This window comes from Hydra viridissima, unplaced genomic scaffold, assembly GCF_058129835.1.
Source record: "Hydra viridissima isolate aposymbiotic clone 2 unplaced genomic scaffold, HvirCarnegie_v1 scaffold_1, whole genome shotgun sequence".
Taxonomy (NCBI): Eukaryota; Metazoa; Cnidaria; class Hydrozoa; order Anthoathecata; family Hydridae; genus Hydra; species Hydra viridissima.
In genome coordinates this window covers 2,932,299-2,947,973 of record NW_028324300.1, presented here as the reverse complement: position 1 = coordinate 2,947,973, position 15,675 = coordinate 2,932,299, and the positions used below count along the sequence as shown (strand labels likewise).

The 15,675-nt window shown below is 30.5% G+C and overlaps 1 protein-coding gene across 1 annotated transcript in view; it reads left to right on the top strand.

Annotated features, from left to right (window-relative positions):
- The first annotated feature begins 363 nt into the window (after nt 1-363).
- The window catches only part of LOC149892904 (uncharacterized), a 41,274-nt gene continuing 25,962 nt past the window's right edge, over nt 364-15,675 (top strand). The window contains exons 1-4 of the mRNA XM_090092290.1: nt 364-481; nt 10,719-12,073; nt 12,756-12,872; nt 14,435-14,566. Coding sequence (XP_089948416.1) covers nt 450-481; nt 10,719-12,073; nt 12,756-12,872; nt 14,435-14,566 — 1,636 coding nt within the window. The 5' untranslated portion in view covers nt 364-449. The remainder of the gene's footprint in view (nt 482-10,718; nt 12,074-12,755; nt 12,873-14,434; nt 14,567-15,675) is intronic.

The following is a 15,675-nucleotide window of genomic DNA, read 5'->3' as shown; positions in this document are numbered from 1 at the left end:
TGGCTGCAATGCTAAATAGCTTGTTGGTGTTGAACTTGAATTACTGTAACGTTAGGTTAATCGCTTTTAGAGCTGCAGCGCTAAAGTTCATTCCGTTGCAAATACTCGAATCTATATCAATATTATTTCCGAAATAATTCAAATTCTTTAAGTTAAAATAGAAATATTTTCAAATTTCACGAAGCAATCAACACGATGTCTCTCTGGAATTCAATTAAATTCTAACAAAAATCTGCTTCTCGAGTGAAGCAAACGACGTTTAAACTGTTTTAACGCATCTCAAATCATTAATCTACGCCGGAATTTAAAATTGCTTTTCTAACTATTCTTTAAATGCGCATGCTGATGTAATAAGCATGCCCATTTTAAATAATATGTACATTTAATTTATATGTCATTCAATTCATTTTAGCTCGCAAGTGAACAGCTTTCACGAAATCGACTAAAATATGAAATTCTATTACATCATCTGCATTGTAATGTAAGTTGATATTTTAATGTTAGACTACTTGTTAATTATGTGAAAATTTCACGAGAAAAGAATAAAAGACAAACAAAGAAAGGAAGGCATTAAATTTTCCGAAGATAATATTAACCCTAGCCCTTGCTGGGATTATTATGGGGTTTTCATCGGTACAAGGCAAAAGTTATATTAGCTCATAACATTTACCTTAGCAACGTGAATAAAAAAGGATTTGAAGAATAAAGCTCATCCAAGTTTTGCCGTAAGAAAAATGAAACTCATCCAAGTTTTGCCGTAAGAAAAATGTTCTGTTTTAACAAACAACTTCGTTTGTAATCTAATTGAAATAAATTGTCGATTTTTAGTTGAAGAGTTTGACTCGTAACATAAAAGCAAAGCTTTAACATGGTTTTAAGGAATCATTTTGCCAGTGATTATAAATGATTAATATGCAGAGTAAAATTTTGTATTTGCTTTTTGAAGCTTGGATTATGCAAAACTTTGAAAGTCTAAAAGCAACTTGCGGTCAAAAGCTGCAAATTAAATGGACGCGCTAAAATCTATATTTTCTAACTTTGCTGGCGTAGGTTATGAGATTTTTATCACTAATTAATTAGTCCTGTGAATTTCATAAAAGCACTTTTAAAGCAATAATCAGTTATTATAAATATTGTTTTAAAACTTATAACACAATGAAAACCTATTTAAAAATAGGAAGGTAGTAATACATATATCAGCCATCCTCCTCTTTTCAATCATTTCTGATAAGAACGTTAGTTTTTTCTACATCTTTTTCTAAATTTTTAATCAGACGAAGAAAAAAAATTTTCCGAATGCATGAAAAGGCTTTTTTTTTTATGATAAACCAAAAAAAAAGAAGAAAAAAGAAAAAAACCAAAAAAAAAAAGAAAGAAGAAAAAATGAGCTACTTTTTTTATTGTTGACTAAGAAATTTTTGCTTCTTTAATAAATCCAATTATTGCGAATTGATTTAGATGAGTGGCATTGATTAAAAGCACTAAACACGCTGACTATCTAATGGAAGAATGGCCTGCCAGTTAGTAATTCAGCTGATTTTTTTTTTTTTTGCAGTACTGCTGATTGATTTTATCACAGACCCTAAACTAATCACACCATATTTTTTATCTAAAGCAGCAGCTTTTTTCACAAAAATTAATTGATGCAATATGTCAGTTTACGAACACGAGCAACAAAAGCCATAAAACTAGGTTGATCGTGCAGGCATTTTATCAAGACGTATAGCGAAAAGCTGACTTCATATACTCATGAAATGTAATAAAAACCTATTAAAAATGTTTAGTTAAAGAAAAAAACTAAAGATTAAAATAAACTAAAGATAAAAATACAAAAAGATAAAGATAAACTAAAGATAGAGAACTAAATGTTTTTAATAAGTGTTTATTACATTTCATGTGTAAATACTGAATATAATTTTGATCAAAGTTGATTTTTCTGAAAGAATTACACCTAAAGAAAGTCATAATATTTGATTTATCTAACAAAAGTTAATCAAGTTAAATTTGATGTTGCAAACCAATGCAGCACCTATTTATTACGCAGTACGCATTTAGTTTTATTGCCTTCTGCTGGTTAGAGAAGACCAATGTTCGATCGTCAGTTAAAAATCAAATATATATATATATATATATATATATATATATATATATATATATATATATATATATATATATATATATATATATATATATATATATATGTATATATATATGTATGCATATATATATATTTATAAACTTTTTTTTAATTACAGCCATACCTCAGGTTTTTAATATTTTTTTACAACTTTTCCAAAAATTTATTCCTTTTTCATTTGAATCTAGCAATTTTTTTTTATGGTGCAATTGTAGAGATGTTAAACAAAGATCGAAAAGAAATAGAAATGTTAACAATGATGATGACCGCCACTGAGGCTCTTCCATTTAGTTGAAGCTGTAAAGAATTAGGCAAACTTACACAAAAGGAGATAATTACTTTTCCACTTCTCTTAGCATACACGGCTTTTTTGATGGCGAATGAGATAGGATATATTCTAAATCTGCTCCAAAATCAATAAGCAAAAGCACAAATTTTTAAGCTAAATTGTAAAAGGCAAAATTACAACTTTCTGAGTGTTGCTTTAATTTTATAAGTGATAATTTTTTGTACAATAAGCACTGATAATTAAATTTTATCACTTTACCAGATATGAAACGCCGTTAACACTTTTCACATCTGTAAAGGACTAGTGTTGAGTATAACCAAAATAAATCAAAGAAACCACCTTGTTTTACTGTCTTTAAATTGCGTTCTTTAAATTACCGTCCTGAGTTGCGAGCTAGGATAAAATATGTCTTCAAGAAAGTACCTTGCCCCTAGCTTCATTGTTTCCACAATCGCTTGGTAGAGCTATGTTATTGTACGCATGCGCAAAATTTAAGGAAAAAATATCGTTTTTAAAATGGTTACGGCTCTTAGCAACGAACGTAATTTTTCTCTTGAAACCAAGTAATTGCATAACCTCCAATATAAATAAGTTTTTTTTGTTACTGTTTTAATTTCAATTAGTTTAAAGATAACCAAGATGTGTAGTAAAACACTTGAAACAAGAAAAGAAACATCTAAACGTTTTTTAACATTTGTTGTTGAGAAAGATGGCTAGTTAACTTAGCGTGATTTGTTTACACCTTTTGGACTCTACGTTCAAGGTTTTTTTATCGTGGAAATGTAACCATATTTCTTGAAAAAGTTTGAGGAGATCTTCTTCTATTTATTTTTTATGGCTGATCTTAGCATTCAATTTTTTAATGAACAAAAAAGGCGCTTTTCTGCATTCCTTATTGACAATTAAAACTAGATTTTATTTGCCTTTAGTAGAGACAAATAAAAGAAAAGAGGAACTATATATTATTTAGAAATGTAGAATGCTGTTGCCGAAAGGGTTTTTAAGTTTGACAATTTTCGTTTTTTCTCTTTCTTTTTCGTGATTCTGGAACTAACACCCTACTTTTAGGATTAGTTTTTTGATGGTAAAATTTTAGGATGTCTTTTAAACGATTTGTTGGGCAGGGGATAAATTGATAAATGCGCTTTAAATTGTTGAACTCAAGATAAATTGATTCTCCACCTTTTTCGCCATACATTTCAAAGACAGCGCCGAATTTTTTCAAAAATGGAATAGCGTGATCTTCCCAACATGTGTAACTTCGGAGGCACTAAAGCATCAAGCCAAGTTGTACTATAAAAATGCATCCACTCAACAATATTTTTTTCTAAGAAAAAAAAAAGATAGCAACATGAATTATGTTGTACTTATAATCCCAGCTTTGTATGTTAAATCATCATAAACCATCAAAATTATGTTGCTAGGCAACTGTTGTGGTTTCAGTATACTCTTCAACCTCAATAACTATAAACACAATAAAATTCCAAAGCGCTTTGAGAAAATCATTAAAGTTCATTTGATATTTCATTTGTCATGTATCTTTTGAGTAGAATATGCAATAGCATGCAAAAAATTTATGAAAGTGTAGTTAAGATTTTGTAATGCTTTCCACCGCTTTCTTGTGCAGGTTTGTCCCAGAGAATCCTTCATCATAAACAAGCTTTGTAATAGAGTTACATAACTTTAGCATAAAGTTTTAGTAAAAAAGAAAAATGTCTCTTTAAAAGATATATTGCATGATTTTATATTGCTTGTTATTATTGTTATTAATAATAATCTTTCAGATATGAAATAAATTTATTTATAAAAGAAATAGAACCTGAAATATTCTATGCACATGATCTCCAATAAAACTTTTACCATGGTATGGTTATCGCTGAACTTTCAGTTTTTGCAATATAGCTTCAATCTGTTGTGTGCATGGTCCTCGCCTTTCTTCAGTGTAGATTCAAACTCCAGAGTATTACATTGTTTTGTCTATAGAAGTGTTACAATTGCTTTTAAATTAAGATTAGTTAAATAGTAGTTTCCAAGAGGAAGCATCGCATAATTCACCAGGTGTATTTATTCATCAATATTAAAAATAGAACTTTGAAGGTCTGAGAGTTGTTTTTGCTTTGACATAAATTTATGCCATTTTTCAGAACAGATGCTGCTATTATTTTTTAAAACTTCTTCTGACGCCTTCAGAATATCCAATTTCATGGACTTCTTCTACAAACATGCTGAAATATTTAAGATAAATCCAAATAGCTATGTGCAGAGTTTGTAAAGAAACCTAGATATCTATGTATCTGTATGATTTATTATTTAAAAAAAAGTTAACTTTTAGTGGCGTTGTACAGCAAATCAATTATCACTAGTTAAATTTGAGTTAAATAAGAGAAATAATTTTACTTGTTCTAAAAGGCACCTTCAAAATTGTTTCTGTTATGGCTTTATTGAAATTTTTTGTATCTTTCTTGAGATGCTCATTACACATAAATCTTTGATAATTGCTTTAAAGACTTTTAAGTGCCCGACATTCTATTTCTACTCTTTCTTCTTTACTAAGTGTCATGCCAAAAAAATACTATAATTTATAAACAATGCTAGCTCCTTGAGATGCGGCACTTAAACATAGTTTAGAACCAGCCAAAAGCAGGGCAACATATGTTAGCGTCATTTGTAAGCCATTAGCGTAATGTAAAAAATTAGAATGCTCAACAAAACTTGATTTGTTAGCCTGTATATAGACTAAATTTCGGTGTTAAAAAAAAATCTAGAAATTTTACGATCAGATTTTACTTTATTTGACTTAAAAGTTCTCAGTTTTCCCTTTATTTACAGCTTCTTTTTCAGTTCTTAACATTCGCGCGCAATTGAATTTCAAGGTTTTTTTTAAAACATATTCTTTGCTTATAACACTGGTCAACAAAAAAATACTTTTTGAATGCACCATGAATCTAAATAGCTTTTTCTAAACCAGTTTTTTGCGCTGATTTCAAATCTGTTTTCAGTTTTCTTCCAGCACGTCTAGTTCTTGAGATATTTGGAATTTTAATTTTCGGACATTCTATACTTTATCCCAATACATAAACATTGATAAACATTCAATATTTCAAGCACCACTTAAGTTTCTATACAAATAAGTCAAAGTCTCTGTAACTAGGTTTATTCGTAAACATTTATACACATTTAATAGTTTAAAGACTGTTGACTAAAGCATATAAATCACTTAAAATCTCTTTGAATATGACTTCCTTTTGTAGACTTTTTCTAGTTCATCCCGATAAAGCATCCAACAGTAGTCAGCTAACATGCTTTCATTCCAGAATCCTTGGTAACGCTTTTCCATCACTTGAATATCTTGGTGGAATCGTTCACCTTGTTCATCACTCACAGAGCCCAAATTTTCAGGAAAAAATGCCAAATGCGAATGCAGAAAATGCATTTTCAATGACATACGACAGCCCACTTTTTGGAAAGAATCGAGTAGCTTTTGAATACAATTTTCATATCCACACAATTTGTGATTCCCCAAGAAGTTCTTACAAACCCATACAAACGCTTTCCACGCTTCTTTTTTGTCGGAAGTAAGTGACTCTTCAAATCCATGGTCTTTCAAAACCTCTCGAATTTGGGGTCCGACAAAAACGCCTTCTTTGAGTTTCGCTGCACTAATTTTGGGAAATTTTTCAACCAAGTATTGAAAACCCGCTGATTCAGTTTTACCTAATGCTTTTACAAAGCCTTTTATCAAACCAAGCTTGATGTGAAGCGGTGGCAAAAATATTTTGTCTAGATCAACCAGCGGAATATGGTAAACGCTGCTTACACCGGGTTCGTATTCAGTTCTCAACATCCAATCACGTTTTACGTAATGTTCGTTCACAGCACGACTATCCCATAAACAAAGAAAGCAGCAGAATTTGGTAAACCCTGTTTGCATACCCATTAACATACCAATCACTTTCAAATCACCACAAATGTTCCACTGATGAGTTTTGTAATCAATAGCGTCTAGTATTATTTTCATATTTTCGTGAGTTTCATTCAAGTGTACGGAATGAGTGATTGGAATACATGGCTTCTGATTGCCAGTATGCAACAACACGGCCTTCAAACTCCTCTTGGATGAATCAATGAAGAGGCGCCAATCACGAGGCGAATGCACTTGGGATAAACTTTCAAAAAGACCATTGACATTGTTGCAGTAGCACAAGGGTCCATCAATGGTGAAAAACCAAGATAAATCGTTGTTGCGCATTCGAAAGTGGCATACTTTGACACCAACTGCTAACAAATTCTTTTCTTTCAGTCTTGACGCTAAAAGTTCAGCTTTTTCCTTGGAAAGATACAAGTCTCTAACCAAATCATTCAGTTCACCTTGTGTGAAAACTTTGGGCTCTTCGCTGTCAATATCTGGATCAAAGTCAACATCAGCCGCATCTTGACGTTCAACATCAACAACACATTCCTCTTCAACAAAGTCTAATCCATCAGCTGGTGGTACTGGAATGAGCAGGGTGCTGTCATGAGGAACAGGCCTTATGGCCGAATCCAAATTCGGGTACACAATTTTGTGCTTATTTTTCGACGAAAATCCAGCAGTATTAGCAGTGCAAAAAATAGCAGTCATTGAAATGATCTTTTGGTTCCCTCCAAATCATCGGTAGAGCAAATCGAAAAGAAGACCTTCGTTTGTTGATCCAATTTCGTAATAAGCTGCAACAACTATAACAAGCCACATGTGGTGCCCAAGTTTTATCTTGATCTCCTAAAGGACAACCGAAATACAGCTTGTAAATTTTCGAGATTTCTGGAGTGATTTTCTTTCGCTGCCCTGATAATGTAAATTGCCCACAAATGTAGCAAAAAGCGCCTGGCGAATTTTTGCAATTTCTAGGCATTATATAAGTTAATTTTATTGAAATAATTACCCTGAAAATAAAGAAACATTAGTATATTTCACACTTAAACTATATATTAGTGCAAAAAACACACATACATCATCTCAAGATTCAGACTTGCTGGAGAAAAACTAAACACAGATTTGGAATCAGCGTGAAAAACTACATATATCCTATATTTACATTTTTTTTAAAGATTTAAATTTGTAAAATTATTTTAGAAAATGTCAGGATTGGAACTATTGATTAATCATAAGTATTTTAAAGTTAACATGGCTTTCGGTTTCTATTTCTGGTGCATTCGCATAATAAAATAGCGCTGTTTCGCTTTAGGTAAACGACCGTGTTTCAGATATATTGCAGCATTTGATAGTTTTGCTACTTCAGATGGAATGAAATTTTAGTTTTGACTTTCTTTGATTTGCGTGACCTCTAACAAAATTTATCTCCAAATGTTATACAAACTATTCTTATATTGTACTGATGGCAAACTGAAGAAGACATAAACACCATATGTACTCTTTGCTTGAGAGAATTATCACGGCTGTATGATTAGATAAAAAGCGAGAGCAACTTAAGTTGATTGAGAGAGAACGATCATGCATCTCAGTGCTACATGTGCGCTTTTTCAATTAAAGAAACAAAACAAAGTTATTAAAGATCATCAACACAAACCAATTACACAGCACAATTTCACATATACAAACGCAATAAAAATTTTTTTCTTTGTAAGTACAAGAATTGAGGCAACTTAACTTATTTGATAGAAACCTGCTGTAGATTATAAAGATTAACATTTAATTTGAATATTATTCAAAGAATGTTGAAAAATGGCTTTAGTTGCCAGAGACATTCAACACCCTTTGTGATGATGAGAACTTTTCTTAAACAATATTGAAAGTAGATTTAGATTGAACAAACCTATGAAATTTTAATCCCAATTATTTGTTATTTTTGAACTCAATCCAAAACTTTTTTGCTAAGTGTAAGAGTTAGAAATTGAGGCCAACAAAATAGTATTGGTTGTCCTAAACATAATTCTCTTTCTTTCGTCGTTCAACCACAGAAAATTGCAGATCGCTTTCATTTCTTTGACGTTTGAATAATATGACTAAATCAAATTTCACGATTACACGTCAACGCTACGTCACTAGAAATGATTTGATTGCATACGCTGTGATTATTTGCAGTCAGATAATGCTTCTTGGTTTTCGGAGTCTTGTTCTTGTAACATAGACAGTGCTTTTTTTATTTTTATATCTGTCCAGGCAAAATAATATCTGCAGAGTGGTACACGTTGCTTGACTTTGATCTGTTAGAGTAAAACTTCTCATTCCTTATTAGGTGAAACAACATCAAAACAGCCTCAAACGTTTATGAAACATTTTTATTACTCAATCATAATTGAATATTCATAATTTTCTTGCTACAAAATTCACTTAACTTGAACTCAACTTGGGGACCATATAAGGCATTATTTACAAAATGAGCATCATATCCATCAAAGAATTGTGAATATTGACAAGAGGCGCCAATAATTCATGCTAAATTTAAATTTAAAACAGATTATGCTTTGAAATGGAAAGATTATACAGCAAAAAGCGAAAATTTGAAGTAGATTTAAAGAGTACCTTTACAAGTTTTCTAAAGAAATTTATAATTACAAGAAACTAATGTATGATAAAATATATTATCTAAATTAGATAACTTCACCTAACATCAGTTAACGTTATTCCAAATAAATCGCAATAGGTTTGCTTTGGTTTTTGTTATGTCTCTACTACAGTTTAGTTAAATGCTGATAAATTGATAAATTCATCGCTTTTTCCAAGATCTTCTTCAAAAATATTAACGATTAGTTTTAAGCTTGGATCAAAAAGCCGGGTTTTTTTCAAAAAAAACCCAGCCCACTGGGGTTTTTTTGGTTTTACTATCTAAAAAAACTCTACAGGAGCAGGAAATGTTCCCTAAAAAAGGTATAATCTAGTGTTTCTGCAGATGAGTCTTGCCTCATAAAAATGGTAGCCAGTTGTAAAAGAGAAGTCTGCTCATGTCTGCCTCTTAAAATTTTTCAAGTTTTGTGAATTTTTTGCATCTTTATACTCCTGTCAAGCCACTTCACCCTCATTTTCATTAAGTCTGAATGAGATGAACTCATTAGTGAATACTAATATCATTTAAACTTATTTATTTACATGCTTTTAGTTCACCAACGAGATAAAAACGAGTATTTTAAAGCGTTTGGAGGTTGGGGACTTGAATAATAGCTCATTTCTGAAGAAAAGACAAAATCCTTGAAATATTTTTTTGAAGAGTAAAATATATCACTTTTTTTAATGAAAACAATTGCAATAAAAGACTTGATTTTCTCCCTAAGTCAAACTTGGAATTTTGCAACAAATGACAACCAAATATTTCTAAACAAAATATAAAGCTAACAATTATTACATAGAATTCTTTTTGGTCATGAAAATAGTTTGAAAGAAACTTTAGGCATATTGAACAGGTGTTAGTAAGAAACAGTCAAAAGAATAATAAAAAAAAAAAAGTCAAAGAATCCTAAACTTCTTGATCTTATTGGGTTTAAACCTGGGTTGAAATAAAAACAACACTCTTTAGGGTTGTAAGACGAGAAAAAATTTATTTTTATTGCAAAGACTCTAAAAAACTCTAAAAACATAACTTAAGTTGCTTTTTTTGGTATAGTTAAGCAGGACTTTATGCTTTTTTTGAAAAAGACGGTTTTTTTTAGGTGGCATTTTTATGACAACTCTAATTAGTTTGAATCAATTCTTAATATTATACTCGGGCTTTCTTATCGTAATTTCATCAGTTTCCATCAGCACTTTTATATTCGAAATATGTTAACACTATTCTTGGTGTCCGTTATCAGCACCTACAAGAGTTCAAAAATAACTCATATCCTTGGTCATATAGTAAATATTTCATATAACTTTTTGAAGTTATATGAGATATATGACCGAAAACTCTGGAAGTTCATGCATTTTTTGAGATTTTCTTTTTGCTAAGAAATGAAGATCAAATGAATAACTTTTTGATGAGAGAAGCTCTCTTTTGTAACTAAATAATGATAAAAAAAACTTTGAATAAACAGTTTTTAACTAATCGAACAGCGGCATGCTTCAAAGAAAAAGGGGATGTTTTACATTTCCCAACTTCATTACTTTAAAGATCAGTTGCTTCTATGGAAACAAAACTTGAAATGAATAGGATATTTTTTTAAAACTCGCTACCTAACTCTTACCCGAAACTTTCTTTCATTCTTTAGAGGAATTATTTAAACATAAAACCTAACAAGATCCCCCTTTATAATTGTTTACATTTTACTAGTCCCCCAACTATGCTTTTCACTTGAAATAAAAGTATTATTTTTCTTTAGATTCCAGTTACTAAAATACGGTGTGAAGATGAGTCAAACAAACTGCATTTACACTTTGAATACTGTGATAGTTTGTCAATACACTTCAATAATTGAGCTATCAAACGGAGTTCCATCAAATGTAACACATCTTACTTTACCTTTTAACCTATTCATTAATCAATCTGAGCAATTCAAATCATTAACTTCATTAAAAGTTCTTCGCTTCAGTTCGAGTCCTATAACTGCAATTCCATCGGACGTATTTATTTCATTAACTTCATTAACCGAGCTATATCTTAATAACACTCAAATAACCAGTCTTCCATCTGACGCATTTAACTCATTAACTTCATTAACACATCTTAATTTAAGTTCCAACCAAATATCCATTCTTCCGTCAGACGTATTCAAATCATTAAACTCATTAACATATCTTGAACTAAGTTCGAACCAAATAACCAGTCTTCCGCCTGACTTATTCAAATCATTAAATTCATTAAAATTTCTTGGTTTAAATTCCAACCAAATATCCAGTCTTCCGTTTGACGTATTCAAATCATTAAACTCATTAACATTTCTTGAACTAAGTTCCAACCAAATATCCAATCTTCCGTCTGACGTATTCAGTTTCCTTACTTCATTAACATTTCTTAATTTAAATTCCAACCAATTATCCAGTCTACCGTCTGACTTATTCAGCTCATTAAAGCCTTTAAAATCTCTTTCCTTGTCATTCAACAATATATCCAGACTTCCGTCTGACATTTTCAAGTCATTAGCTTCATTAACATATCTTGAATTATCATTCAACAAAATATCCGTTCTTCCGTCTGACGTTTTTGAACCATTAACTTCATTAAACTTTCTTGATTTATATCACAATCAAATTTCCAGTCTTCCATCTGACGTATTCAACTCATTAAATTCACTAAGAAATCTCGATTTATCTTTTAATAAAATATCCCGTCTCTCGTCTGAAGTATTCAACTTTTTTACATCATTAACATTTCTTAATTTATCTTACAACCTAATATCCAGTCTTCCGTCTGACGTATTTAAGTCATTAACTTCTTTAACAACTTTTCAATTTTCATTCAATAACTTATCCATTGTTCAGCCTGACTTATTTACGACGTTAACATCCTTAGAAGTTCTTGATTTACAATACAACCAAATAGCTAGCCTACCGCCAAATGTGTTTCAATCAACGACTTTGTTAGATAGACTTCTTTTGAATGGCAATCCATTGAACTGTGACTGTGACCTCGCAACTATGAGTGAGTTACTACAATCTAGAAAATCAAATATTTTTGGAGAGTGCCTTGATATTACAAAAAGATACGGTACTGCGTTGGCACAGTTAAAAGTAAAAGGTACTTTTCATAAACGAAATGAGTAGATAATAATTTAAATAATTGTAATAAATATATTATTTTTATATTATTTATTGCCCCAGTGATATATTTTTTAATTATTTAGTTGAACAATAATACTATTTTTAAATATTTGTTATAGGAAAGTTATCTTTTACAAGTTTCGAAATATGAGAACTATTTTGAGATAAATGCCTTTTTGAAATCTCTATTTTGCAATTACTTTAAAGTTTTACATGCTTTTACAGACCAACAAAATTATAAGGTTCTAGAAAAAAATTTGTGATATCTCAATTAATGATTTTAGTTCAAACTTTTAAGACATTGCACAAAATTCTTTAAGTCAATTGGATATACTTGGGACAACAGGGGGTAATTTAGGACAAAAATATTAAATTAGTTTAAGTAAGTTTGGAACCCCAATATTTAATAATTATTTGAATTAAAATGAAAAATTAGATAAACTTTTAAAACGAGCCTAAAACATTTTTCGTGTTAAACAAAAGTTTAAAGTTGGATAAGTTTTTTAATTTATTTTTATAAAACCCACAAAGTACGCTCAAAAGTGATAACAGCAAAGCACATGAAATCAAGAGTTTATTACTGATAGTATTCTTTAAAGAATTGCTTTTATTTCTTCCAGTGTCAACATGTAAGCTTAAACTTTTTTTGTTTCTATGAGATATGTGCTGCTCACCTAATGCCGACTTAGTAAGTTTTTATGGCAGTAACAAATGCGTTTGTAAGGACGGTTACCAAACAATATTGGGATATGAAACATCTACACAAAAATGTGAAGGTGAAATTTTTCTTATTTTTTTGTGTTTTAGAAATTTAAAATTTACTTTACCGCTAAAAATGATTAGTCCAACATCTTTTTTCATTTTTCTCTACATCTACAGTAGCGTGCAAAAATAACCGGACAAGCGCATAACTTGAGATAACTTATTAATGAAAAGTGCAATTTCTTTTAAATTTTCACTGGAATGTCAAAAAATTGATAGCAATTCGAAAAACGAATGAATTTTTACTAAATCTAAGCAATCTAATCTTAAAAATTCATTTACTGAAATATGCGCGTGCTAAAGTATTCGTGCTAAAGTTTTATTATTAAACATTTTTTTAATTAAAAATATTGTAATTTAAAATAAATTACTTTAACGCTTCGTCAGGAAACCCTTGGCATTGACTACTGCTTGACAGCGACAAGGCATTGAGTTGACCAGCTTCATAATCACATTATTATCAATTTTTTTCCTTTTCTTGTTTCAGAATTTTAAATAAATCATGTTTACTTGTTGTTTTTCGACCTGAAATTTGTCGATCAAGGAACTTTGCGAAGGCCATTGAATTAATCAAATTTTTTTAGTCTTGAAAAAATCTTTCACGAGGGTTGAAGTGTACTTCGGGTCATTGTCCTGCTGAAATATCTATCCTAGAAGCAAGCCCAGACCATAACGTTTCCACCTCCATGCTTTACTGATGGCAGCTGCTATTTAGGATGGTGTTTTTCGATTCTTTATAGAAATAAATGGCTTCTTTGCTGGACGTCTTGCAAATAGATTTGCAGACTTAAAGCGATGCTTAGTTGTGTCAACACTACATTTTACATTACAAAATTCTTTTGTTTCAGCATTTAATAAGACAGCATTTTTGCGTGGATCATTTTTTACGGCACGAATTAAAGTTTTATCTTATCTTTCAGATGTAATTCAAATTCTTCCTGATCTTAAAGAAATTCTATTTTTATTTCTTTCCTTATATCTTTTATATATATCCGCTACTGTTGATTTTGGTATATCAAACTGATCCGCTATGTCTCTTGTAGTTCTACCTTGTTCAGTTGCACGCAATACCGCTTCTTTGACAGCTAAGCTTGTATATTTTCCCTTCGCTATTTTCAAAGTTTATTCAAAACAATCTTCTTTTTAATAAACATACTTTCTGTTTTATTCACCGTTTTTAAATATTAAAACCAACAAAAGTATTGGAATTTTATTATTTTAGTTCTACCCGTATACTTTTGCACGCGCATATTTCAATAAAATGAACTTTTAAGATTAGATTGCTTAGATTTAGTAAAAATTCATTTGTTTTTCGAATTGCAATTAATTTTTGACATTCAAGTGAAAATTTAAAAGAAATTGGACTTTTCAATAAAAAGTTATCTCAAGTTATGCGCTTGTCCGGTTACTTTTGCACGCAACTTTCACAAGTTTCAATAGTTTTCTTAAAATTATAAATGTTAAACAAGTGTAGATTATTCTTTTGGACAATTATTTTTCCGCAAAACCCCAAAGCCGTTGCTATTTAGTTTTATGGGTAAGCTTAGCTTTTTATATTTTTTATACTTTCTTTAAGATATTGACGAATGTTTAAAAGATATCTCTCCTTGTACACAGAATAACACTCAGTGTGTCAATAAAAACGGAAGTTTTTCATGCCCCTGTCAGAATGGTTGGGTATTAGATACAGACGGTATCGGCTGTGTTGGTGAGTTTTTTAAATTCTTATAATTGAACCAAGTTCTGAAGTGATTTAAAGCATAAAAAGTTTAATTAGGAATTGTAGTCTGCTTTTTATAGAATTTTCTCATTTTACCTAAAAGTTCAAGCCTCTATGTTGATTCTTTGCAAAAAAAAAAAAAAAAATTTTGCCCTAGATGCAATCGGAACCTTTTGATGCAAAATAACTGCTTAAAACTGTTATGTTAAGATATTAAAATAATTGCAACATAACTGTTAATAAACCTACTTAATTATTTGCTAAATGAAATTTCGCAACAAAATATATCTCACTTGAATTTATATCTACTTTATCTACTTTAAGCAAACATATTTCATTCCCGTCATGAAAATAATGTGATCATTTTTTACTTTCATAATACTAAATATTTTTGCAAACACATTTTACTTCGAATGTCTTGTCTTTATAAAATGTTCATATGATTTACTTAGAAAATCGTAATTTGTGAAAATCTGCAGTTGGCATAAAAAATGATAGCTAGCAATCTTTTAGATAATGGTTTTTTTATGGAGATGCGGCCTCGTTTTCTTTTTTTAATGGTAAATAACTTCATAAGTTAGAACAGCTTCATCTTGTTTATAAACAAAATGATTGGTCAAGCGAGAGGTTTTTTTTATTTTAATTAGGGACATTTTGACATCACGCATATGAAATGTCAAACTGTTTATACGGTTTTTTCAGTATTCATAAGGTTTTTTGAACAAACTTACGCGGCAGCAGCGTTTTCAAATAGTTCAACTGTATTACTAAAATCAGTGTTCTTTTTCGTGGAACTAATATTGCGCCATAATAGCGAACTACTTGCTGCTTGAATATAAACCCTGAGACCTCAACAAGATTTAGTTTTAACAGGACAGTGCTACTTGCTATTCAGATTACGAAACAATCAATTTACTACGTAGTCGTTTTGATGACCAATTTATTTCTCGTCTCCGACCGGAGATATAACCACCAAGCGTGTGATACCACACGTGTAGGGCTTTTTCTTTGGAGCTATCTAAAGTCTAAAGTCTTTGCTGATAAACCAGCTATGATTGAAGCATTGGGAGTCATTATTATTTTTGTTCTTTACGATA